Source organism: Rhodamnia argentea, chromosome 2, assembly GCF_020921035.1.
Source record: "Rhodamnia argentea isolate NSW1041297 chromosome 2, ASM2092103v1, whole genome shotgun sequence".
Lineage (NCBI taxonomy): Eukaryota > Viridiplantae > Streptophyta > Magnoliopsida > Myrtales > Myrtaceae > Rhodamnia > Rhodamnia argentea.
In genome coordinates, this window is record NC_063151.1 from 20,225,316 (window position 1) to 20,249,495 (window position 24,180).

The 24,180-nt window shown below is 38.1% G+C and overlaps 2 protein-coding genes across 10 annotated transcripts; both read right to left on the reverse strand.

The window, feature by feature from the left end:
- Positions 1 to 531: 531 nt before the first annotated feature.
- On the reverse strand, positions 532 to 6,617 carry LOC115739618 (O-fucosyltransferase 31). Of its 3 annotated transcripts, XM_048274909.1 has the most exons (11): positions 6,227 to 6,617; positions 6,084 to 6,116; positions 5,709 to 5,771; positions 5,534 to 5,615; positions 5,297 to 5,367; positions 5,053 to 5,141; positions 4,755 to 4,958; positions 3,214 to 3,484; positions 1,448 to 1,675; positions 1,109 to 1,306; positions 532 to 899 (listed from the first exon to the last, which is right to left on the reverse strand). In XM_048274909.1, exons 1-11 carry the CDS (start codon positions 6,362 to 6,364, stop codon positions 690 to 692), a joined length of 1,587 nt encoding a protein of 528 aa, XP_048130866.1. In that variant the 5' UTR covers positions 6,365 to 6,617; the 3' UTR covers positions 532 to 689. The 3 variants fall into 3 exon arrangements, with proteins under 3 accessions (XP_048130866.1, XP_030528678.1, XP_030528680.1); XM_030672818.1 differs by lacking the exon at positions 6,084 to 6,116; XM_030672820.2 differs by lacking the exon at positions 6,084 to 6,116 and having other exon boundaries at positions 5,709 to 5,796; positions 6,227 to 6,360.
- A 1,970-nt stretch (positions 6,618 to 8,587) lies between these two features.
- On the reverse strand, positions 8,588 to 23,725 carry LOC115739616 (probable ubiquitin-like-specific protease 2B). Of its 7 annotated transcripts, none has more exons than XM_048274906.1 (16): positions 23,459 to 23,725; positions 22,185 to 22,504; positions 22,023 to 22,107; positions 21,860 to 21,909; positions 20,295 to 20,492; positions 20,151 to 20,220; positions 19,721 to 19,829; positions 17,681 to 17,737; positions 16,702 to 16,833; positions 16,197 to 16,397; positions 16,055 to 16,110; positions 15,822 to 15,915; positions 14,207 to 14,297; positions 11,720 to 11,839; positions 10,446 to 10,856; positions 8,588 to 9,528 (listed from the first exon to the last, which is right to left on the reverse strand). In XM_048274906.1, the coding sequence occupies exons 1-16, from the start codon at positions 23,526 to 23,528 to the stop codon at positions 8,809 to 8,811; spliced, it is 2,784 nt and encodes a 927-aa protein (XP_048130863.1). In that variant the 5' UTR covers positions 23,529 to 23,725; the 3' UTR covers positions 8,588 to 8,808. The 7 variants fall into 7 exon arrangements, with proteins under 7 accessions (XP_048130863.1, XP_030528671.1, XP_030528670.1 ...); XM_030672811.2 differs by having other exon boundaries at positions 22,185 to 22,519; XM_030672810.2 differs by having other exon boundaries at positions 23,384 to 23,725.
- Positions 23,726 to 24,180: the final 455 nt, after the last annotated feature.

Genomic DNA, 24,180 nt, shown 5'->3' on the forward strand with positions numbered 1-24,180 from the left:
GTCTGTTTCTGAAAAATAATGTTCATAAGGCACACAGGGTTTGCGTCCTCCCATCGTCCGGCTGCTTTGAACTCCTGCTAACAGAGATAGGACCAAATCGACCTCCATTTCTTATACCTGCCGTATTCTTTCCTTGTTTGGAAGAGTGGCTAAGATGTTTACAGTGTGGAAAGATTCGTCAAACAGGACTAATACCGGTGCGCTCCCTTCGTGCCATCATGTCCATTTAATCTTTTACAAGTCCTGATTATATATGCAAGAGGACTAATACCAGTGCGCGCCCTTCATGCCATCATGTCCATTTAATCTTTTACAAGTCCTGATTGTATGCAAGAGTCTCGAGAGCCTCAATATGAACTTTTATCTCCGTCTTCGGAGAGGAAGGGAGAAGTTCATTAATTGTGAGAAAATCATCTAACCTATGGGGTGGGGGGAGGAAGGAGAGAGAGAGAGAGAGAGAGAGAGGGATCCTCTACTTGTGAGAAAATCTTCTTCTACAAAACCTATGGCAACAAGTAATAAGCTCAAAAATTAAACCAAGGGAATGAGATCGACATTACAAATAGCATGTGGCACATACTAAAGAGCCACTTAGAGATGCTACCCCGCAGATGTATTGACTATATCACGATGCAGCAAGCTCTTAATTAGAGATGCCATGAGCTACGCAAGAATCCACTTCAATCCTCTTAAGCTTGACACATACAATCAGGAGCAGGATACGTATATATGGACTGCTTCTCCTTTCTCAACCGAATATGTCCCTGTCTATTTTTATGTCCCTCGACAACAGCATGCTGGAAGTCTGACCACTCCATGCTTTTATTGAGAAAGAGCTGCCCCAAAAGCCCCATGTTTGGCCTTATAGTCTTCAAGTTCAAAAACGCTCGATGTCCTAGCTGATGATGCCAATCAAAAGTAACCACTTAGACGATTGATTTTGCACTGAAGAAAGTTAGGGGACTAATACTTGTGCAAGACTATTTGCCCGAGGTCCTACTGCAGCAAATACTAGATTTCTTATCAGGATTCCGTGATCATAAGCTAAATAAAACGCACTAAAATGCAGGTACTCAAGAAGAAAAGACATGGGTTGTCAGGTTCTTACCACAGCATTGTGCATATTTCCTGGAGACGCAGAAATGAAGACGTCGCTTTGCATGCTTACATAATAATCAGCTGCAGCCAGTAAAGAAGCCTTGCCTTTGACCTTGGATCGCTCTTCTGCTGAGGAGAGACTTTTCTTGTCTTCCATTAGTGGAAACAATTTGCGCAAAGTTGAGATCCTTGATTCTCCTCCATACACCTGAAATTTTACTGCTAGTTTGCATCTCAACTCCAATGCAGACAAAATTTCAACATAATAATGCCCATAGGACACTCAATTTTTGGCCCAAAATGGTTTAAAAAGCACCTACGTGCCTTGGAGATAACGACCAAAAATTACCTTATGAGAAGCAAGATAGAGTCGTGTACTGTTGCTGAAACCTAAAGCTGCAAGCAGCAACCCAATCTGTTCAGGCGTCAAAGGACAACGGCCCTGATTCCTTAGTTCTTCATTGGTAAATTGGGAGTTCACCACCCTTCCCTGCCATATTACCTGACGGTACTTCGCAAGGGCCATTCTTTCAGCTTTACCCCCACCAAAATCACATGCTGAATGAGCTGCCATGTCCTGCAAGTGAAGTCACAAATTCAAACCAAGCCACGGGCACAGCCATCAATCCGAATAGTCAAAACCGAACCAGAGGAAGAACCGACCTGGTGTCTGAGCAACAGTACAATTGATTAGATCACTGGGTCTTGTTGTAGAAATCACATACTCTTCAGCTATGTTACACGGACACGCTCTCAGAAATAATTTTCACGTGTCGGACACGTGTCGGACACCGACTCGTGTCCGACACGCCGGGACACGATTCAATAACAATACAAAATTAATTCTCGCAAATCTTGTACTTCAAATTCATAATCTGCCCCAGTCCCCATGGGCCTTTGGCCATCGACCCAAGCTTTCATGCAGGGGACACGTTAGGCCTTTTTGATGGCCCATCAAATCCAAATGTGTTAGTCACGTGACTGAGCCTCCTTTTTATAACAAGCTGTCTCTTTCTTTCTCTGTTGCATGGCCGATGTGGGACAAGGAAGTGCACAGGCAGACGTAATTCCTTCATAGAGCATTATTATTTAATTCTCTTAGTAGTAGGTCATCCTTCCCTCACAGGAAGAATTTCTGGTCATGAAACTAAAAAAAGTTTAAGAGAATTATTATGTAAATTCATTCCAAGGGCTTTTTTTTATTATTTATTTATTTGTGACTTCAAGAAAATAACAATTTATCATGTCCACATAAAAATATATATTTAATGTGAAACGTGTCCCAGCGTGTCGGAATTCTCTATTTTTTTAAAATTCACGTGTCGGCGTATCGTGTCGTGTCGTGTCGCGTATCGTGTCCCGTGTCCGTGTAACATAGCTCTTCGGTACACTAACGAGGGTTCCATGTGTCAAGAAGATAAACTTGTGAAGAGACATTACTATTACATGTTATCTTTATATTTTTCACCAATTCTTAATTTTGTAATTTGTATTTTCTTTATTTATTCTCAAGTTCCAAAAATCCCATTTATTTAAATTCTTACTCATTTAACACACAATCAATGGGAGATTGGGGTAAAACTTTGTTAATAGGATGCACCTACAATAATGGGGAGTCACATCTTCTCATTTGTGCTGCATGTTACTATTTTATAGGTCAAATACATCTCCCCCATTTTTCAAATGAGGTCACAATGCCATAGGTGACCTCAAATCAAGGCCCCCCAGGCGTGGTGGCGACTCAATCCTCAAGACAGAGAGACAATCCACGAGGACAACAAGCAATGGAAACGAATCTGGGTTGGGAGGCTTTAAGGCGATGCTAGAGGAGACTAGCCAAAGACCATGGCGTTGGGTGGCGGGGTTGTGGTGGCCGAGAAGTAGGCTACATTTTGTGCATTGTTGATTAGTGTTTGGATGTGGGCAGATGTGAGAACACAGGGAGGGTATTTTTGGAAAGTAAATAACAATATGGTAAACGTAGAAGTAATGTTTGGGTCATTGGGTGAAAACTCGAAAAATATTTTTGTATTTTCCCATAAAATAAAATAAAATAAAATAAAATAAAATAAAATAAAATATCACGCTTGTCATCCCTCCAAGGAAGTACCATACCTTATCAAAACGCAGATGTAACACAACGAACTTTCCTGATCCCTGATTTCTCGTCTTCTCTCTGCCGTCTTTCATATATAAGTTCCCCATTGCTTGACTTTCTGTAGCAGGGTAACGAAGGCGACTTACAAGGGTCTCACCCAATTCCCTGATATGAGGAACAAAAGCTAGTGCTTCAAAGTTGACTTTACATCGCAAGCGCTGGATGTTTGGTGGGAGATTGTTAAAGGTTAAACGGTGAGAGAATGGGGAAATAGCAGCAACTCCAAATCTGCACCAATGATAACTGTCTCATGTTGCTGTTTCTTTGTCTAATACTTTTCCAATGATATAATTATTGAGCAAAAATGCAAAAGTTCCAGCTTTCTTTGAATGGCAAGGAGAAAATAAAAAATTTAACTTAAAATGATAGTCATGCACTGGCAGTATTATGAAATTGGGTTTGCAGCAAGGAGCGTGAGGTGTACACATCAGTCACAAAAGAAAGAGATTTAAAAGGGCAGACCGCTTCACGAAGATCCCATTATGCGCAGGGTCCCCCGGGAAGGGTCAGACCACTTTGGGTCTAAGGTATGCAGCCTTACCTTGCATTTTTTGCAAGAGGCTGTCTCCACAGTCAAAAGTAACCAGGATGCATTCTGTTGTGGACTACTTACAGAGGAAATTAACTTATGAGATTCCACAAATAAAAGTGCTCGAAATTGCTACTCTTTAATGGCAAGATTTGAGATTCAGTAAATTGATTTCACTCGAGACGTTTCAATATAGTTTCCCATCTTTTCTTTTGAAATGAGCGCAACTGTTCATGGTACTCTCCCTGTCCTCATGATGTCTCTCACTTTCCTCGCTTCATGTATTCTTGCATACGTGTTCTCTTTCCCTCTGCAAATAGCTATTTTCCAAATGCAGTAGATCCTATAGAATCTAACTTCCGCCAGAATTTATTTAAGATACGAGAGCTCAAATTTGTTGAAATTCAATGGACGTTGTTTATGGAGCTTCCAACTTTTATGCAGGTTAAGCCAACAAGAAGCACTGAATTCACTGCAAATGGTTTTCTGAGCTATTTTTTAGAGCTTATGTTCTGACATACGACGGTACAGTGCATTTGAACAGTATATCCCTAACATGCTACAGTATAATGTCAAACTAAGTTCAAATTTCCCTTTTACCTAATTTGACCTTATCATTCCTTAACATCGCCTTATGGATCCCATATATGCCTTTCAAGTTAAAAACTCACATTCTTCTATGGTCATCAAAGTATCTAAATATATTATACATGAGGATGGCATGAGCAAGAATATTGTTGTAGGCGACTGTCATAAGCAAAGTAAGAACCACATGCTCCAGTCAAATGAACATAAAGCAAGAAGCAATCGGGAAGTAGGGATTTCAATGAAAAGGAGTAGAACTCCAGCATTCTTACGATTATAGATTCATATAAGTAAGAGTTATATCAACGAATAAATGCATCAGGTAAGAGCTCATAAAAATGTTGAGACATCCCATTCCCAATCCCAGAAATCTGACACACTGACCTCTGCAGAATAGGCAAGACATTTTCCAGATACCAGTTAGCTGAAGCATGAACAGGTGCCATCTTAATTCTGGTATCTCGAATCCCTGTAGCATAATATTCCCTTGTGCTCCAGAAATATTTGCCAGGAAGCTCTTTTACTATAGAAATGTCACCTTCTAATACACTGATGAAGTGATCCACATCAAAAATGTCTGAAAATGAACTTCCAAAAATGAAACACAAATTAATCAAGCCTCTATTCATATGCAAGACCAGAGGAAATAGTACATGGCACGACAGATTAGATCAGCGAGTACCTCGTATCTTGCCACACAGGATTGACTTCAAGATGTGGAATCACCAGAGTGGCATTTAAGATTTTGGCAACAGCAACTGCATCACAAATCTTTAAGCAGAACAGAAAGAGTAAGGGGCAAACAACGTCATTGATAATGTGAAATTAGCATCAATACAAGAATATAACAACACTGCTAACACATGCACATCCTTGCCCCTAATTTTACAGAAAGCAAACACAACAAACAACACAAAAGAACATACCCCCATCCTCTGCTGGTTCAAGCCTCCATCAAGAAAAACCTGGATGTATCCCAGAGATTTCCCGGGCAGAGCTGTCCAGAAAAAAAACTTGAATTTCATATTATATCAAAAGAACATCCTTTAACATTTAAAACCAACCACCAATAAGTCTTGTAATAAAAGAAACATACAAGGTAAAAAGAGAAAAGAACACAATGCTGGACAAAATATTCTGAAGCTGTAGCTTGTAGAACTCACGGGGATCATCTGTAGACCCAATACAGGGCTTCCATCCTTGATCAGGCAATGGAGACCATAGATCCAACTGTTGTCTGAAGGGCTAAAATAGAAGAAGGAACAAAGAAAAAAGATTCAATGACAGACCAATATTATTTTCCTTTCAATAATTATGCTAAGAATGCCACAAACTCACAATTTGCCGCTGTATGGCTGCCTTTAGCAGAGGCAAATGTCTTGGTTTTGGAGCATTCCATTCCTGCATGTAACAGTTCCTTCAAATACTGCATTTATACACATAGCACTTCGTAAAAGTTCGGTTAGCCGAAAATTGAAAAAAAAGAAACATAAAATTCATATATGAAACACTTAAAAATGGATGATGAAGACATTAACTATAAGAAAAGAAGAAGTGTAGATAAATCTAAAACTCTTTCTTTTCGTACTACCCATCCAGCATAATTTTCCAGAAACGCACATAAAAACTACACGGCATGTTCCCTGCGCGTTCAATAGGAATCAGGAGAGAAGAGTCCGTGACATGACAGTTATTGTTCACTTCCAAACTCACGGATGGAAGATCACTGAACCGGTCAGGCATCGACTGAAAACCGTCACAACGATCCTCGAAAACGAAAAATCCTCATCAAATCACGCCAAGCGATAGCCAAAACCCTAGCGTGAGGAACTTTACGGAAAGGCGAAGAAGCTTACGGAGAACATGGAAGGCGAAGCCCGGCCCAGTGGCTTGAACAGATTGGGGAAGAAGACCGGAAACAGGACCGTGACGAGTCCAGCGAGTGCCATTTTCTGTGACTGATTCGGGTGAGAGTGATTCTGACCGAGCCTCATGTTGAACCCGCCGTCCTGTAATGCGAGAGGAAAGCCTCGGAGGAGCGGGAAGCTTCTCGGACTGGCTGCAGCAAGGTAGGGTTTTCGGAGATTCCTAAGATTGAGCAAGAGAACGTCGCCCGAAAAGTGTCGGCGATCTCCGGAGTTTCGTGAGAGAGAGAGAGAGAGTGGAGGAAGGTAGATGTGCTCGTCAATGGAGGTTTTGTTATTGCCAATGAACGCGACGGGGGCAAAGGAAGGATCAAAGCAGGAAGAAGATGGCACGCGCTACGAGGAATATTTACATTTTCGAAGATATGTGCACTAAAAATCTTAAAATTCATCACGAAACTACAACTAAATTTTAAAAATTACAAAAAGTACAATCAAATTCTAATTGCAATTTTTTTTAATTTTTAGAAAACTTGATTGCATTTTTTGTAATTTTTACAACTAATTTGATAAGTTTTAGGATTTGATTGCACCATTTTGTAAATTTTAAGACTTGATTATATTTTATAATAAATTTTAGATCTCAATTATACTTTCGTAATAATTTCACGTTTTTTTTTTCCTTATTACCATAATTTTATATTTTTTTATTTGGTTTGCCATAATTTTTATCAGAGGGGAAAAGGAATAATGATTGCTATTGGAAGATTAAGGATAAAATTATATTAACGAGTAGAATATGATTAATTTTGGGATGACCGATGTAAGTTGTAGATTAATATAATGTTCTTTTGTGATTTGGTCTGATCAATTAAGCTAACAAACTAAACTTGACAAATCATCCATTAATCATCAAGCAAAAGGAGTTATAAACTTTTGAGCTTAACGAATTATGAAGGGAAAGATAAAGAAAATTGATGCATAATAAGGGAATCACCTTTGGCGCTACGGTAATATCAGTCCATACACCGCGACGCCGATCATGCCGAAACTCAACCTAATATTTGATGGGATAAATGGCTTTCTCTAGTAGAGAGGTAGTGATCAAGTATAACAACATCGTTATGAGAATTTCTAAATTACAGTTTGTCTCGTCAAAATCATGCTGTTTATTGAAAAATGTTATCATTCATCATTTCATTGAAAATAGTCATGTCCTCGTTGGTACACATTACATGGACGGTAATAATTGGAATACCTTGATAGATAAGTTGGACGAAATTTAAGTGAAATGACTTGATTGTATTTTCCCTCTAGAGTTCCGCATAACAAGATTAAGACTCAAATTAATTTCTGCACAACAAGTTTGTGACAGATTATGCTATTATCCTCCAAACATCTGTTAAAAAAAAAAAAAAAAGCCAAAAATCGAGCATTTTCATGTTGTGACTTCGTCGGATTTCAAAGTATGAAAGGTACGGATTGGACACTCAATGATGATATGTTAATGTTATTTTTGGATCTTTTAAAGATTCATAAAATGCCAGATAGTGCAATTAATAACTAGTCACAGTAGAATTTGGCTTTATGAACCCACACTCAATATGATCATCAGATTCAATTTCGTATCAAAGCAGGCCTCATATCAGAGGTAGGAACCGAATCTGTTCAATGCGGAAACCAACCGAATCAAAGCTTGATCGATTTGATTCCAAGCCAGTTCTAGAGAAAATCGATCTGGAAAAGTTTTGGCGAATTGTGTCTTGGATCTGGCGAATTGTGTCCAACCAAGACGGTTCCCGGATGGAATGGATTTTGAACCGGTTTTGAAGCCCCTTAAGTACTGTTGCACCCATCAAATTTGAACCATCGAACTTTTTTAATAGGATCGAGTAGCCACATAACCAGTCGACTGTTGTGGAACTACATATTTTATTAAATAAATTTAGAATTTTACCCAGAATATAAGAATGGACCAATTCCTGGATAGCACCGAAAATCCAATATGGTGGCTCTTTCGGTTCCGATTCCAATCTTCTGGATAGGGAAGTCACACGATTGATCCCCATAGAACCGGGAAAGACTCCACCTAGAACCAATCACCCCCATCTCAAACAGACTATCAGCAAATCCATTTTCCTCCTGCAGAAATCACTAGGACTGACAAAGGATGGAGTCAAACTGAACCCCTCAAATTCCTTCCTTCTTGTTCATTATAATATAAAAAACGAAGAGTGAAAGGGAAAACCATTGCTTATCGCATTTGCTTTTCCATTACCAAGTGGCAATCTTTTTAGTTTTCTGTTCAGGGACCAAGCCCAGGTCTGAGCTTTTCTCAATAAACGGAGGGTGTGAACCACAACCAGCTTTTTAAAGCAAGTAGAAAAAATTTGCATCATCGGCATTCTCGGTTTTGTCATTCTTATACTAAAGCACAATTGACCTATTGAGCCATCGGACTATTCACAGCATGGCAAATCAGCACTTTCCTAGCGACATTCTAAAATATAAAAATATCCGAAGAGTTAGACGCGAGGGACATATCCATTCCCCAATTTCTTCATTCTCTTGTTTCACAAATGAAGATCTTCGGAGATGTCTCCACTGAGTTCCCCATCTTCAGTTGGAGGCGTGAGCCGCAGCCTCTTAGCGTTTCGCTGCCCATCTACATCTTCCACCTTCCTGCTTCGGGTGTTTGCCACATCATCAGAAGCTATCATGTTCTCCATTATATTAGCAACTTTGGTATCTTGAGGATACCGATCGAGCTCAGCATCACTCTCCCCATGCAACATGGTATTGGCTGTCCCAGAATTGTGATGCAACGACATGATTAAGTTGTCCTGCAATGCTACATTCTCGTTGCCATCATCATTCATCGTGTCAAGGTCCTCGGAATCCGCAATTACATTCTCTGGAATATCCCTAGAAGAGGCAAGGCCATCTGCACAAATCTCCAACTTTTCCATGGGAAGAGATTGCAGATCTTCTGCTTTGAGTTCTTGACTCAGACTTGCATCCTTTTTCGCCAGATTGTAACCATTGCTTTCAGTGATATCTATGTCCTGTGAATCATCTAAGGGGTACATGGATCTTTCTGAGTCATCATGACATTCATGCTCTCCTTGTGCCAATATACCTGTTCTCCATAAGTTCTCAGGTCTTACACCTTCAGACGAAGAAGCAACACCAGCAGCTTCATGCGAGACTCTGTTAATCTCTCCAAAATCTGACTCCCCTGAAGGTGCATAAGGTGCATAAGCAAATTGGTTACTGATCTCTGCATCTGCTGGCTGGAAATAACAAAACCACGGAAGTTAGTAACAATCAGTTAAAACAAGAATATCGTGAAGCATAGATACTGTCCATCCACCTTTCCATAAAAAGGTGATAGAGAAGAAAGCAGATAGGTAGTGCTACCATAAAATATGGGAATGGAGTAGAGAGATAGGCTCTTCACATATATAGCTAGGTGTAACTGACCATGACTGGAAACTACCTGAGTTTGGCAAGATGTTTGTCAATCTCTAAGTAGCTTGAATATTGATTACTCGACCTCTGCCTCAAAACTACTTGGCTCAAGCAGCATTCCAATCCTATTCAAGCAGTTAAATTTCTGTAGGTATTACATACATGTGTTATTCCTCTCCTTATCGTCCAACATTCATGTAATTGACCCATCTTATTGGGGTAAGGAACAATTTGTCAGTGTTACTGTACTGTATTTCCCGAGCATTAATGGGAGCTTAAACTAGATTTTTATCATCACAATTGAACTGAATCAAGATTAACAAATTTTATCAAGTTAATCTCGAGCTTGAAACGAAAAAGCTCAACCAAGCTTAAGTCAAGATGGAGTCAATGGAGACTCGAATAATAGGAGCTCCAACATCCACTATCTCAACCCGACTTGGCTTGATTACATCTAAAGTTATCATAAAGGACTTTTTAGATCTTCTGCAATAGAATGAGGAGGATTATCAATTTCCAGCAATCATAGTAATTTATTCGGAACTTCTATAGTCATGAATGCTGTCTAAGTTGATACCTAGAATGCTGCCGAAACTGGTTGACATTACGAGTTCCCCAGCAAGAAAGCTGGCTATCATTTCGATGACCTCTCCACCCTTGAAAAGATTTTTGGTAGCAGTATATTTAACAAGTATCTCAAACCTGGAAAGAGATTCTAATTGTAAGGGGAATTTATTACCTCTACTGCTGATAGAGACCCATTAAGATAATATGCTGGCTGGTCAAAAGAAAGACACCTTCCAAGAAATGAAACAGTAGCAGCTCCTGGTTCGAAAAGCTCTCTCAGGACCAGGCCTGACTCATTAAGGCATTGAGAATTCCTCATGGAAGGATCAGATAACAAACTGATTTCAATACCCTTGTCAACTTGGGTGACCGACTCACAAGCTGCCACAGGACTCTCTTTCTCTGTAGAGTCTCTACATTTGTTTTCATTCCCAACTTCTAGAATTCTAGAGGACTGATTTTCTTCAGTACAGTTTGCTGAAGAAGCATTATGGGGCCGAAAATCAAGGAGTTCATAAATCAATTTCTGAATAACTGTACGCTTGAGAGAAGCCTCAACAGGTAGAAACCAATCTGTGCTAAGCTGAAAACGTTGAAGAGCCAGGATCAGTAAACAAATAGATCATCAACTGAAAAAAAGAAAAAGAAAATAGGTGATGCCAAAAGCAGAGAAAAAAACAAGGAATGTTTTTCCTACAGCAGAGTCAAAAGAAAATATTTTCCACTTAAGAATACTCAGCAAAAGAGACGAACTATACTGATATTCTCTCTCAAATATATCACCTGAGCTCTGCCTAATTCAACACTATTTCTCGTATGTCTTCAGGCTATCATCTATCACATCCAGAAACACATCATTCCATCTTTCTATAGATGCCAGTCTAACTTGGCCCAAAAGAGCAGCAGATCCATCCATCCAGGAACAAAAATGATTTTCGAGATTCATAGAAAGTATAGAAAGTACTCCAAAACTACATACTTCATAGGAAGTGTCAGTCCAACGTCAAACTGTAAACAAATAAGTTGCAGATTCAATCAAACTTTTGTTTTCGATAGCCACACAATATCCAAAAGAATGAATAGCCACAGAAGATGCAAACAAGCTATTTAGTGTTAGCAAAATCCAACGCAACAGGGAATTCTTCAGAGGACTTCAGTAATAAGCAGAAACTTTGGATACAGGGATCAAATTAAGAAAAGAAAAAAGAGCAGTTCAAGAACTGGACCAAGACAGGATAAGCACCCAGCAAACCTAGTCCAAACAAGCATCACAATCCCAGAACACCACACCTGACTCATTTCTCAGAGAAGTTACAACAATATTATCATCACAAAATCATCTCTTCGCCAGATTTTTACCAATTCACTTCTGAGGCAAAACCAAGAGGCAGACAGTCTAAAACTGAATGATATCATTTCAGAAGGCAAAACTGGTTAGGTACTTACAAATCGGGAAAATTTGGATATTTTGAATGGATTGAAAGTACGAGGTGCTTCTTCCAAGAAACACTCCAGGTAATGGAGTAAAAATAGGCCGCAATCAAATGAATTTTCCTGCTGTGGCAGCTGAGATCAATAAAAGAAGAAAGGTTAAATCTTTTCAGCAAAAATATCACAAATGTGCACGCCACAACACACAGAGAGTAATGTCTCGGATATATTGGGGTTGTTCCAGTGGTAGGCAAGGAGGAAAGGGACAGCAAGAATTCAACACAAGACCAAGGGTCTTGGCTGGGTGGATGACGCTAGGCCAATCCTTTGTCCCTAAGTTCTTGATTAAGACACAAAGTTGATTCGTGAAAAGAATGTCCACTCATAAGTTATTTCAGCCATCAACTAAACTCTCTAGAAGTGGTAGAATATTTGCTCCCATCCACAATACAAGTTTTAGAATGGCAAAACCATGGTACCTAATTCAACTTGGTAAACCTCAGATCATCAAGGCTACTAGAACTATCATCTACTTTTAAAACACTTAAATTATGACATCTACAATTACAAGGATTATTACAGAAAATCAGAATTTCAAAAATACATTAACAGATCATATATTCAACCTAATATCTTTCCCAAGGATATCACAACGTGAAGTCAAACAGCATGTCAGTAGTACTATTTGAATACTTGCCAAATATATCGATCAACTATAAGAAGTGATACTCTAAATCCCTCATGAATATGCAGAAGCTACTCCAGGGGTCAAGAACCATCAAATGGTATGTAAAGCAGCCGTACACCACAAAATTTGCTAGCTTATTCCAATAGCATAGTCAAATACTATCCCATTGGCACCCATGGTGAAATCAGTTTCATCTGCAGCCACACAGATATATGTGAAATTTCCAAAAACCTTCATTACATCTTCCACATAATTTTAAGTCAAGATGATCACTAGCTTATAGATGGTTCACCATAAGGGAAACCTGCATCTTGTACAAACTACAACTATATTTTGCCCTGTTCAATTGCTGCCAGTGGAAAATTCTTGGCCAAGTCAAGTCAAGTTAATTTTTCGACCGAAAAAAAAAAGTCAAGTTAATTTCAGCAGCAATACTTGCAGTTCTATTGACTGAACTATGGTGGAATACTTTCCCAGTATCTTAAAGCATACTATATATACTTGCTGTAACTTTGTACATAAGAAATTGATTGAAAAAATGGGATCTAAAATACAGCTGATCGACCAAAATGTTTCTTTTCGAATATCCAAATGTATCAAGAAAACCAAAGGGAAGTTCTATAAGGAAGCTGCCTTAATTTTATGTCTCTAGCTTCATTCAACCATGCATCTCACAACCAGTGCTGACCTCATCTCTTTAAACGGCCGGTTTCTTTGTGCACTTCTCAGTATGCTAGCCAAAATACATAAATTCCTGATTCCACCTCCCTATGTATCCAAGGAATTGCAACGAAGTATCAAGCATCAACCATTCTTTTATTGGCCGCTATAAGCCTATAAGTACCAGCATAAAACCACCTCTGTGAAGGAAAGCCTCTTCCATTGTCACCAGTCAACTCCATATAGGTCAGGGTTGAGTTCTACTATTTTCTTACTATTATGTGTTTATTGTGGCACACACTTTTATTTTTTATTTAACCTGAAACACCTGAAATCTTTCTAGAGATGCAAATATTGACATGTGGGGTAACATAGTGTTCATAATTTGCTGAAAATTAAGACACAAAATTTATTTTCAAATTATGGAGGGAAAGTTGTAAAGGATTTTTTACGGTTTCCAAACCAAAATGATGAAACCTTCGGGACATAAGGGCTTACAAATTTGATTAACATCTACTAAACCTTGATACTGCTGAAGTCCAATTTAACAATAGAACATAAGCACACCCCTGGCATTAAATCCGTCAACTTGTCTTTCATAGGATGAGTTAGCCCATGAAGAGACCACCAATAATCTACACAAGCCCAAAGAAAAAGGTGACAATCCTTATATTGGGAAGAGAAGACACGTTCATCCTCTCACAAAATCATCATTTTCCAGAACCTCTTGGAGCAGAGCAGATAGCAACAACTCCATATGATTAACTTTTTCACAATTTCAAAGGTCAAGGTTGGAGGAAGGGGGGGTGGGGGTGCCCACATTTTGTGAATATCTCATTATCAATGGAACCGAATTATCACTTGCATTCGTATCTCAACATGAGGCAAATATAGAGCTAAACTTAGAGATATTCTGGTTGCCTCAAAGTTCAAACCTGTCTGGTGAATAAGGTGTTCACAAACAGGCTTTACGTCAACCAAAAAATTTTCATCACAATCATGATATGATTCTGCATATCAGCACGTGCACAAGACATGTTATAGAAAGATTCGCTTTCTTTCATAACATCTGCCTGTGACAGCATCTATAGCAATTCTTCTTCAAAAAGTCAACGTTGACAAGACATTCTGCACCTAGAGCAAACAATTCATACCTCAAGTGGGACAAATCTCAAATTGGTGAATTTAGAGGACATGTCTTCTGATGCTTCGTTTCCCCTTTCTTTCCACTCCTCCCATAAATAACTATTGCATCACCAAATAAAGAAATGTCAACGCAATTGATTCCAAGTGCAATCCAACAAAGGGTAAATGAACAAAAAGTTTGATAATATTGCAAAAGAAAGATAATTAATAAAAGAGCAAACACAGGAAACTTTTACTTTTCCTTCTTTTTTACTATATTAATCAGATACAAGCAGATATGGCCTCAGATGTAAATTCTGTCATTGGCCTCCCCTTAGTGATATCTTAATGCCAGGCTTATGGCCACTGCTATGCACAGGAAAAAAACAAATTCTCCAGTTCAAGAGTGCATAATATTTTATATTATAAAATTTAGCTAAATCAAATTATGAATACTATTAGTTTAAACCACAAAAATTTTCATTTTTTTCCTCAGATAGCGGGATAATCTTTCACAATATCCATATTTCAAAATCCTCAAGCACAAAAATAAATCAAAATTTCCTTTTTTTCCATGCCTATGAGATACTCTACTGGTACATATGAGTAAGGCTCTAATGACATTAGCTATCCTACAATCATAAAAAGACCGACTTGGTTTTGCATTGCAATGTTGTCTGTTAGTTTATATCATCAAAGATGACTAAAACTAATATGACTTCATGCTTTTATTCCTTAATTATTGGTTTTTTTAATTTGATTAACATTTGATTGTTTACTAGAATTTTTTTAAAATAATTACAAGAACCTTGATGAGGAAAAGTAGTTAATGTCTCATTAGTCAGAAAAAGTTTTCTTTTTCTGTTGAAGCTATTATTTTTCAGAGCTTGTGGGAAGTCAAAAAGGCAAAAAATGTAATGTCGGGAGATGCGTCACCAGTGGAGAGGGGTTCACTCGTCACCTCTTCGTTAACTTCTTCAAGGTGCACCCAAATATATATATATATCATCAGATATAATTAGATACATCTAACACTATCAAATTAGAACATGTCATTTAGCCTTAATAACAAACAAGATGCTTTGAGTCATCGTCTAAAGAAAATAAGATAGAGAAGTTCAGTCAAAGCCAAAGCCTAGATAACCACACTCGCCCTTTTCTTACTGGCCGAGAAAGCTATATCAGACTGTCTTACACTATTGGCACAGCTTACTAATGATATTCCCACTTTCCCACAAAGTTAAGATCCTTGCACAATGCCTCTTCGCTTTTTTGAACCTTGACCTTGCCAAGCCACATATCCTAACAGGAATATTACCAAAAGGTCATTCACATGACTATAAACCTTCAACCTATCAACAGAGTCTTCTCCTCTATTAACACAAAACCAGCCCCTCCCAAATGCATTCACTTCAACGCCATTAAAGCTACAATTTTTTGCCGTCCACGTGAGTACTAATGCTTCACAATAGTTTTAGCTGTACCTCTTAACATCAAAGACAGATTTTTCTTTTTTTTTTTTTTTGGGTAAGAGTAAGTCTAAGTTTCGAATAATCAACCAGTAGGTAGCCCACCAACCATAGCTCAAAAGCAATCATCTCTATGATCGTAATGTAAAATTGGTTAACAAAAATCTTATCATACCTTTGGACAAGATTCTTCAGACCAGTATGACTTCCTTTTATAGAATCCATGTGCAGTATACAAGGTACTTTAGGCAACTGTCTTGATGACTCCTCTGGAAGTTCACAAAAAACCAAATGAAGAAATAACAAGCAACACATTATGCAGCTAACTCAACACAATCATCTCAATTTTTCAACTCAAGGACCACAGAGATGGACAAATACCAGGAAGAAAGCGAAGAACCAACATACCTCTAAAACTGGCCACCTCACCAGGGTGACATACGACAATCAAACTCCAGTGAAGACTGTTACAAGGACATATATACTGTCGATATAAGCGAAATTTCATCAACATACTTAAAGCACAAAATCTGATTGGTTTGCATCTTACTTGAAATTTACAGGAATGAAAATGTAATCCTTTTCGAAAAGGTTAAGTTTCCTTGTCCATTTACGAACGCGTAGGAAAGCAGCCCTGCCATCAGAGGCACTGGATGGATCTTTATCTAGATCAGCAAGCTTCCGAAAGAAGAAACTATTAAAAAAATGGTATCTGTGTTTTTCATCTGGTTGAATCTGATTCTTCAAGTACCTAAAACATCAATGAAGATTGTAGATAAGGCAAATGACAAAGTAAAAGCAGTGACCCATGTCAGTCAATTCTCAAAGAAAAAGCTAAGATGAACCTCCTAGTGAAAATTCTCAAACAAAAATAGCTAAGACAGACCTTCAAGTTTGAAGAATGTCGTCAAGTCCAAAGGAAAACCTCTATCAATGAACTCAACTTGATTGGAATATATGTCATTAAAAAATTAGATCAATGTCTAAGCAGGTATTTGTTCGGAATCAAGGTTGCAGTATTTCTGAGAATTCAGACAGCTACAATAACAACTTACTTGATATAAAAGTCTATGATTGTATCATTGATAAATGTTTCCGGTTGCAGTAGATCCACATCTCTTTTACTGATGGAGACTGCATCTGCCTCCCCTTTTGGATAGATAAATTCTTCAAAAGGCTCATCGAAACTGCAAAATCAACATGTCCGATAATGTGATAAAAGAAACAGTAACCATGTCAATAATGCGTAATACCAATAAAGTATTCCACATGTGACACAGAAATAAGCATCCAAAATTAAGTTTCGGTTGTGAGAAAGGATGATATCTGAGCCACTTGTCCCCATTCCAGCATTTTGTTTTTAAAATCAAAGGAAATGAAATTGTGTCAAAAAGATGAAATGTGCAATCTAACTTTAAGTGGCTTAAACATGTCCCCCATGGTATTCACGCTCAACTTGCTCCAAGTGCTGATATCTTTGGTCAAAGAACGTAATAAAGACTCCAATTCATCGTGGAGGAAACTTTCTCCAAAGTCGGATTGAAATTTGCAGTAAAGTAAAATGCGGATAATTCCAACCAAAGCGGAACAAAAGAGTACAACACAGAAGCAACTGAAGATTTTGAACCCCCAAACAGTCTTTTGAACACCTAGAAATGAAAACTTACACCCCACACATACCTGAGATAAATATTGCACAATGCAATTTCTTTTCTTTTAATGACAAGGAAGCCCACCATGTATAGGTAAATCCAAGTACCCCATTAACCTTATGGCCCAAGTAAGACGGGAACCAAAGCCCAGCTGAATTGCTCAAACATAAAATTAGTTGCACTAAGTGAAGTGAAGAATTAAACCTGTGTCATGAGCCTAATGCACATGTACGTTACATGCCACACTGCATGTAACCTATAAAAATGGAAGTGCATTGCACGAAAATGCATTAAACACTTACAAGTCACAGTAATTTATCAAGACATACTCGCATTTCCAAGAAAGGTAAAAGCATGGGTAAGTTATGTTAATGTAACTCACTTGGGAAAGTAGTGCCTGTCTCCACTTAAATCCCCTTGACCCAGTGCCTCATCCACACTATAGAAGAGGAAAAAATGTAATCAGATTCAATAAACAAAACGAGACAAGGCCATTAATTCGATGCACAATATATTTGTATTTACCAATTACATACAGTAAACTCCATGCACTAAACAATGCAATTACACATGATTTACTTCCTCCTGCTAACTAGCAACTAGAGACAAATTAATTGCATTCAAAACTAAATATGAAACAACAAGCAATACATCTAATTTCATTTCAATTCCAAATAAAGGTGATCATATATTGGAAGCGAAGCATGTTAATTACAGGAATCTCTATATCTAATCCTTGCAAGGAAAAGAAACTCTTACCCTTTCCATGCCTATATATGAAGAAAGGAGCTCTGTCTGAAGAATAAATATGGGTGTATACAAGTGATTTGGCATTGCCAACTAGCACAGAAAGCCAATTTCAAATGATGAACTATTTCCTAGAGTGAGACCGTCTCATTGCCATAACTCATTGTACCTATCAGAATATTACTTAGAAAACCAACAAAAATGAAGTTAATTGGTAGCTCTTTTGACATATTTCTAATTGTGACAGACAAGGATGCGGATGAAACGTGGCATAAGAGGTGAAAGCACATGTAGAATAAACACCATGCAAAACTCTCAAGTATTGTTCGGTTGGCAATAAAATTGATGGAATAGGAATGAGATCTTCATTCGCCTATTGATGGTGCTTGTTAACCAGGAATGAATGGGAACGGGTTCCCAAACTTGAAGTGACAAATGGTCTCCAACCATGCTTTCATTAACATGGGAGGATATGCCAAAAAAGAAGAGGAAATGAATGAGAAAAATGGACGCTAACAGTAACTTCATAGATGGACCTATAATTACAACTTGGATTTGGCAACCAACTTCTGTAAAGACACTTGATGCCGTAGGTATATTTGTGTTTTTTATTAGTTTGCTAAGAGTGCCTAAATTAACATTCACCAATAAATTTTTCTTAATTTTTGGAATTTGTGAATTTTACTTTGGTGGGAAAGAAAAACAATTGCCTTTTACTTATATCTGAGTGGAACAAACAAACCTAATACTAATAGTAATTATGACCCCAATACATAAACCGTAAAAGAACTATGTTTCCATATCGAAGAAATTACCAAACACAATAACTCAAACATAAATTATTATTTTGACTCCGATTATTGTATTCCCGTTGTCTTGCTTCCTTTAGCCAAAAGAGACCACAAAACTAAAGAAAGGGCCACTTAGTTACATAGGATAACCTACCTATTCATGATTGTAAGTCATCTACATAAATGACATCGCAAGCCATCTAAAGAGATATTTTCTCCAGGATGACTCCTAAATCAATTAACTGGGTATGAGAGGGCCTTCTGCATTTTTTAGCCAAAGGATGAACACAATAACTGTCACCTAGGTGATCAATTTTATATGATGCACCTTGAACTAGATTATGCTAGTTTGCATATGCAGGCGTTCAAAATTCAAATTTTCAAAAGCTCAAGAAGCATTATATGCATGACAAAGCAGCCAAAAGCTAATTCAAGGTAAAAGTAGTCAGATTCCACGTATATACTTTTGATAGTTAAATTTCATCATCAAACAACCAAAACCAAAGTATGAAGGGGTGATGTCAGTAGACGAGCACTTAGTCCCGTAAAAGACCATGACCTCCAAAAAACATTCCCCGCAAATTAAAGCATCATATGTTCTAAAGGACCAAGACTAGGGTCCACTGCACGAATCCGCATGTACATTGCCCGGCACAACCTAAGGTGAAAGGAAATTTTGACAACAGGACACTCACTACAACAGCATTTATATCATGCAACTCTAAAATCAACTAAGCATTTAAAATCAGTAACGTACAGGGAGGTTGCTATATCACCTAAAGAAAAGTTGTGTCAGCATAACTAAGCAACATTTCGGTCAATTCATAACAAAAATTCTTAAAGAGCTAGATGGGACATGAAGAGCTGGCTACAGTTTTACTTACCCAATGACAATATCCCAGATAGCTGAATATTTCACATTTGAGGTCATGATCATTTCCTGCTTCAGCGACCAGTTTGGTTCAACAACTGCAAACTTCAACTCCTCAATGCCTGGAAGGGAGTAAATTCAGGCCAACAAGAAGTGGAAAAAGCAAGCCACAGATCAATGGAAGACATAGCAATAAACTTGGGAAATTAGGAAAATGCTTAGAAAATTCGAATGACTACTATTGTTGGATGATACAAACAAATAAACCCATATTTCGTTCCACCAAGTAGGCTTAGGATAATGCCATATAAAAAACCAACAAGCCAATCATATCTTAACTTTCTTTCCCAGTATTTCCACCTTTGTTCAGTCAAAATGCCCAAGTCCTTAGTGTTCCTACGCAATACAGCTTTAAGAAGCATTAGACAGCACATAAGACTCACCCGAAGAATCATGAGCTTTACCGAATGAATCCTTGGAGATCACACGGAGCTTAACAAAAACTATTTGAACCTGTTTGAATTCCACCATGTTAGCCCAATAAACTGTAGATTCACAATTTAAACTGATTGGGATGTAGAACCCACCTTCTGTAACCACTGACATGAAATATTAACGAGATCATCAACTTCCAAAACAAGTGACAACCCTTTCTCTTTCTCACAAGTAGTTGAACAATCAATTCGGATACTATTTGAGGAGAACGTTAGCAGGGGTCCGACGTAATAGTTAGCCTGATATATGAGATATTCAGGGCGAATAACAACTGCCTGATTTGCACCATCCTACAAATTGCACAAACATTCCAATTACAAAAATCATTTGAGAAAAAATACAAAAGATTAGGATAAGATATTGAGCGCCAAAATTACAATATCTACTTCCCATCCAGCATATCCCTTAGTCCATCTCTAACCAACATGTACCATGTTGTCCCTCTGGGGTGGATCTGATCTTTCTAACATGGCCCACCAGGCTAGATGAGCCATTGGAATATTTAATAGGAACAATTAAGTAATGCAAAATCCGCTAGGGTCCAACGGATCACAATACGTCTTCAACCATCTGTCCGTCTTCAACCATATGCTCTAAAGTTATTCCCTCCAAACAATGGCAACGTGATATCTCTTTTGAGCATAGCTTTGTTGCGCAACAACATAAGAAGTACATTTCGGCTATAACTAATCCAAGGAAGTTACAGGACCAGTAGTTCAAGCTATATTCTATGATTCCACTTTCTCCCTCTCTTTTTGTAAATGCTTTCTTATAACTAAGCTCTTTTTTTGGTTTCTTGAGCTCCTTTTTCCAATGTTTTTGCACCCCCTTAGTGCTTGATAGTTGAACTACTAAATTTTTTTCCTCAAGAATGATGTAGCACCATAAAATTCATGTTAGTATCTTCAAGTGGTTGGGTTAGTCAAATCACCCATTTGAACAATATATGAGGGGCTTCAGCAATCCGGATACTGATGGCCTTTGCTCAAGAACACTTTTCAAAAGAACCATCTAGAACACACTCCAAGAAATTTCATCAACATTTTCCCTTCAGTGACAAAATTGGACTATAGATACCTCTTCAGGCAAAGCCACATGGGGGTAAGTCCAGCAAATGAGGAAAATTAGTTGCAGTGGTTTGAGATATGTTGAAGCTTTCCAATTTTTGCAAGTACATGACTCAAATTGAATAGAGTTAGCCAATGCATCCCATACGAAATGTCTTCTCAATCCCATTCCAATTTTGGAAAATGGTAATCAACCTTCTATGGCTCTCCTATCTTTTACAAAAAAACATTTCCCAGAAGAACTAAACAGAAGTAATCTACTGAATATTTCCCTCAAACTGCTATTCTCTTTCCAGTTAAAATGAGAATGGAAAGTGGAGAATTCTCCATTACCAGAAAGACCATGGGGGGGTATAAAATAAGTAAGAAACAGGAGCACATAAAACTACCGGAGCTTTGAACTAATAAAGCAAATTGATGGGAGATGAAATGTTAAAAGTAAACAAAAAAAGGGAGTGGACAACAAGAACTTTCTTTGCTCATGGATCTAGATCTCATTCATTTAGCAAATGCACAAATAAATGACAAATATTTCTACATATCTCATTCAAAATAACTGCAGCAATTAATTAACAAGTTGTAGAATATACCACTTCCATGTGATTGGCATAATAATCCGCGCCGTGACCATCCAAAGAAACTGACATTTCAAAGCAAGTAGTGATCAGAACACCACATTTGAAGAGAATATCCAAAAGGTAAATCTTGGGCTAAAGAAGGCAGGCCCATGGATATATAACATGAGCTACTCACCATCCACCTCACAATCTGAAGCAAAACTAGATGAAGCATGCTCATCCATGTTTTCAGCGTCAGAATTCAGCTCAAACGACCCATCCTGAAAAAAGTTCAACTATAGTTAAACTTCTATATCAGGATCATCGCAATATATATAGACAATTTAACTTGAAGTACATTGGATGGAGCCTCTGATACGTCACAATATGACTGACTTTTTCCAGGTGAAGATGCACCGGGGCTTGAGGTTCTCATTTCCCCTACTGAAAATAAACTCCTAGATTCCTGCTTCTCTACCTCGAAATAAGCATGCTGTCCATGACCCAAAGAATCAAACCTAAAAGCAGATTTTGGCCCATCATCAGAATTTTTAGTGGCACCACCCTCTTCATCTGTGCCTGAAGCATTGTTTGAATTGGAATTTTCACCGCTCTGATCATTGTTGAGGGAATCAACATCGACGCAGAGCACACTATCACTTTTGTTTCTAGGAGCATCTGATCCAGGGGCAACTACAATCAAATTAGAAAAATTAGAAAAGTAATGTAAAAGGCCGAGTATTTGAGAAAAACCAACTCGGAGAACTATTATAGATGAATAGAACCACCTTAAGCATGAGAAAACTAACAAATTGAGAGCATACAGCAGCAAACTTTTCCAAGTATATATAGAAAGCCCACGATATCTACTTATGTCGAACTTGGTGTGCAATTGAAGTCCTCCTTGCATCGTTGCTAAAAATTGAGGCAATGTCTAAAAGGTTTGCTAACGTCATTAGTCTGAAACCCTGCCAGCATGCACTACGGAATAACAATGAGACACTGACATGCACTTATAAGAGGCGTGCAAACGGAACTGCATCCTGCTAAGGGAAATTTTTCAATGAAAATGGGCAAGTGATTCTTGGGGCACGGCTAGAATTTTTTGGCTATAGTTGGATGTCCGCCCTTATGTACTTGGGACAAATACCGCTCAGAATGATGCATCACATTCTCCCATTCACAAGGAGAGGACTGTAAGTAGAATAAACCCCTTCCACCATCGCTAAATCACACCAGGCGCAGCCACGAAAAAAAAAAAAAAAAAAACACTTTTTGAAGACTAAATTCAACCCTCTGGTTTATAAAAAAATTGCAGCAGATTCACCCTCGATTTGACAATTGTTTTTTGTACAATACTCAACCACTTCATATTGAGATTAAAAAAACTAATGCAAACAAAGTTCCCGATGAAAAAAAAAAAAAAAACAAGAAAATTCCGACGCACATCACAGCAACTGAAACAGTAGCACTGCCATTAACGCAGTCGCAACAATGCATACGAAACAATCACAATACGGCCCAAAGACCAAGTAAAGAAAAAGCTCGCAAATGTACCACATTCAAGGAACTTATACTTCAAAATCGAGTGATCGTCCATCCTAGGGGTTTTGAATTTCCCTAGATACTTGCCAGAGGCCCGCTCGGGGAGCTCGTCTTCCTCTTTGAAATCGAACACTTCGAGGCCTCGCGAGCTCTTCATCGAGATGATCGCATCGACCGACGGAGCGGAAGGGATCAGCGTCCCCTGGGTGGGAGATTGTGCGAGGGACCTCCGCAGCGATTTGGTTCTCGGGATTCTGTGCCCTAATTTTGTGCTTTTTGCAAGAGAATTGGCAAGGACGAGGAAGGTGTGCTCGGCGAAGTCAAAAAGACTTTGCTCCAAAAGCGTGTTAGTTCAGATATCAAAGAAGTCCTTTAATAGTCTTTATTACTCAGTCTCCATTTGTTTAAAAAAAAAAAAATACGCAATTTCAAAAATAATTTTTTAAAAATCACCGCTCGTATCGCCAACATTGATTAATCAATAAAAAATATTTTCATTCCGATTTACATTTTGTCTCGTTGGCCTATGTCAATGGCCCTCATAAAGTGATTAACTGAGTTTCCATTTTATGTCAATGGCCAAGCAAATGAGCATCGAAATATCCTTGTCACAGTTGTGAAAGTCATCATTTTGCAATGGTTTTACAATGGTCGACGACTTTATAATATTTAAATCATTTTTTTTTGTAAATCACTCATTATTTTATAGCGGCTTTCTGATGATCGTCGTTTTAATAATTTCCAATAACGGTTCCTTAACGGCTTGCTCTTTCGTCCGAATATAAAATTAAACTTCAAACCACAATTCA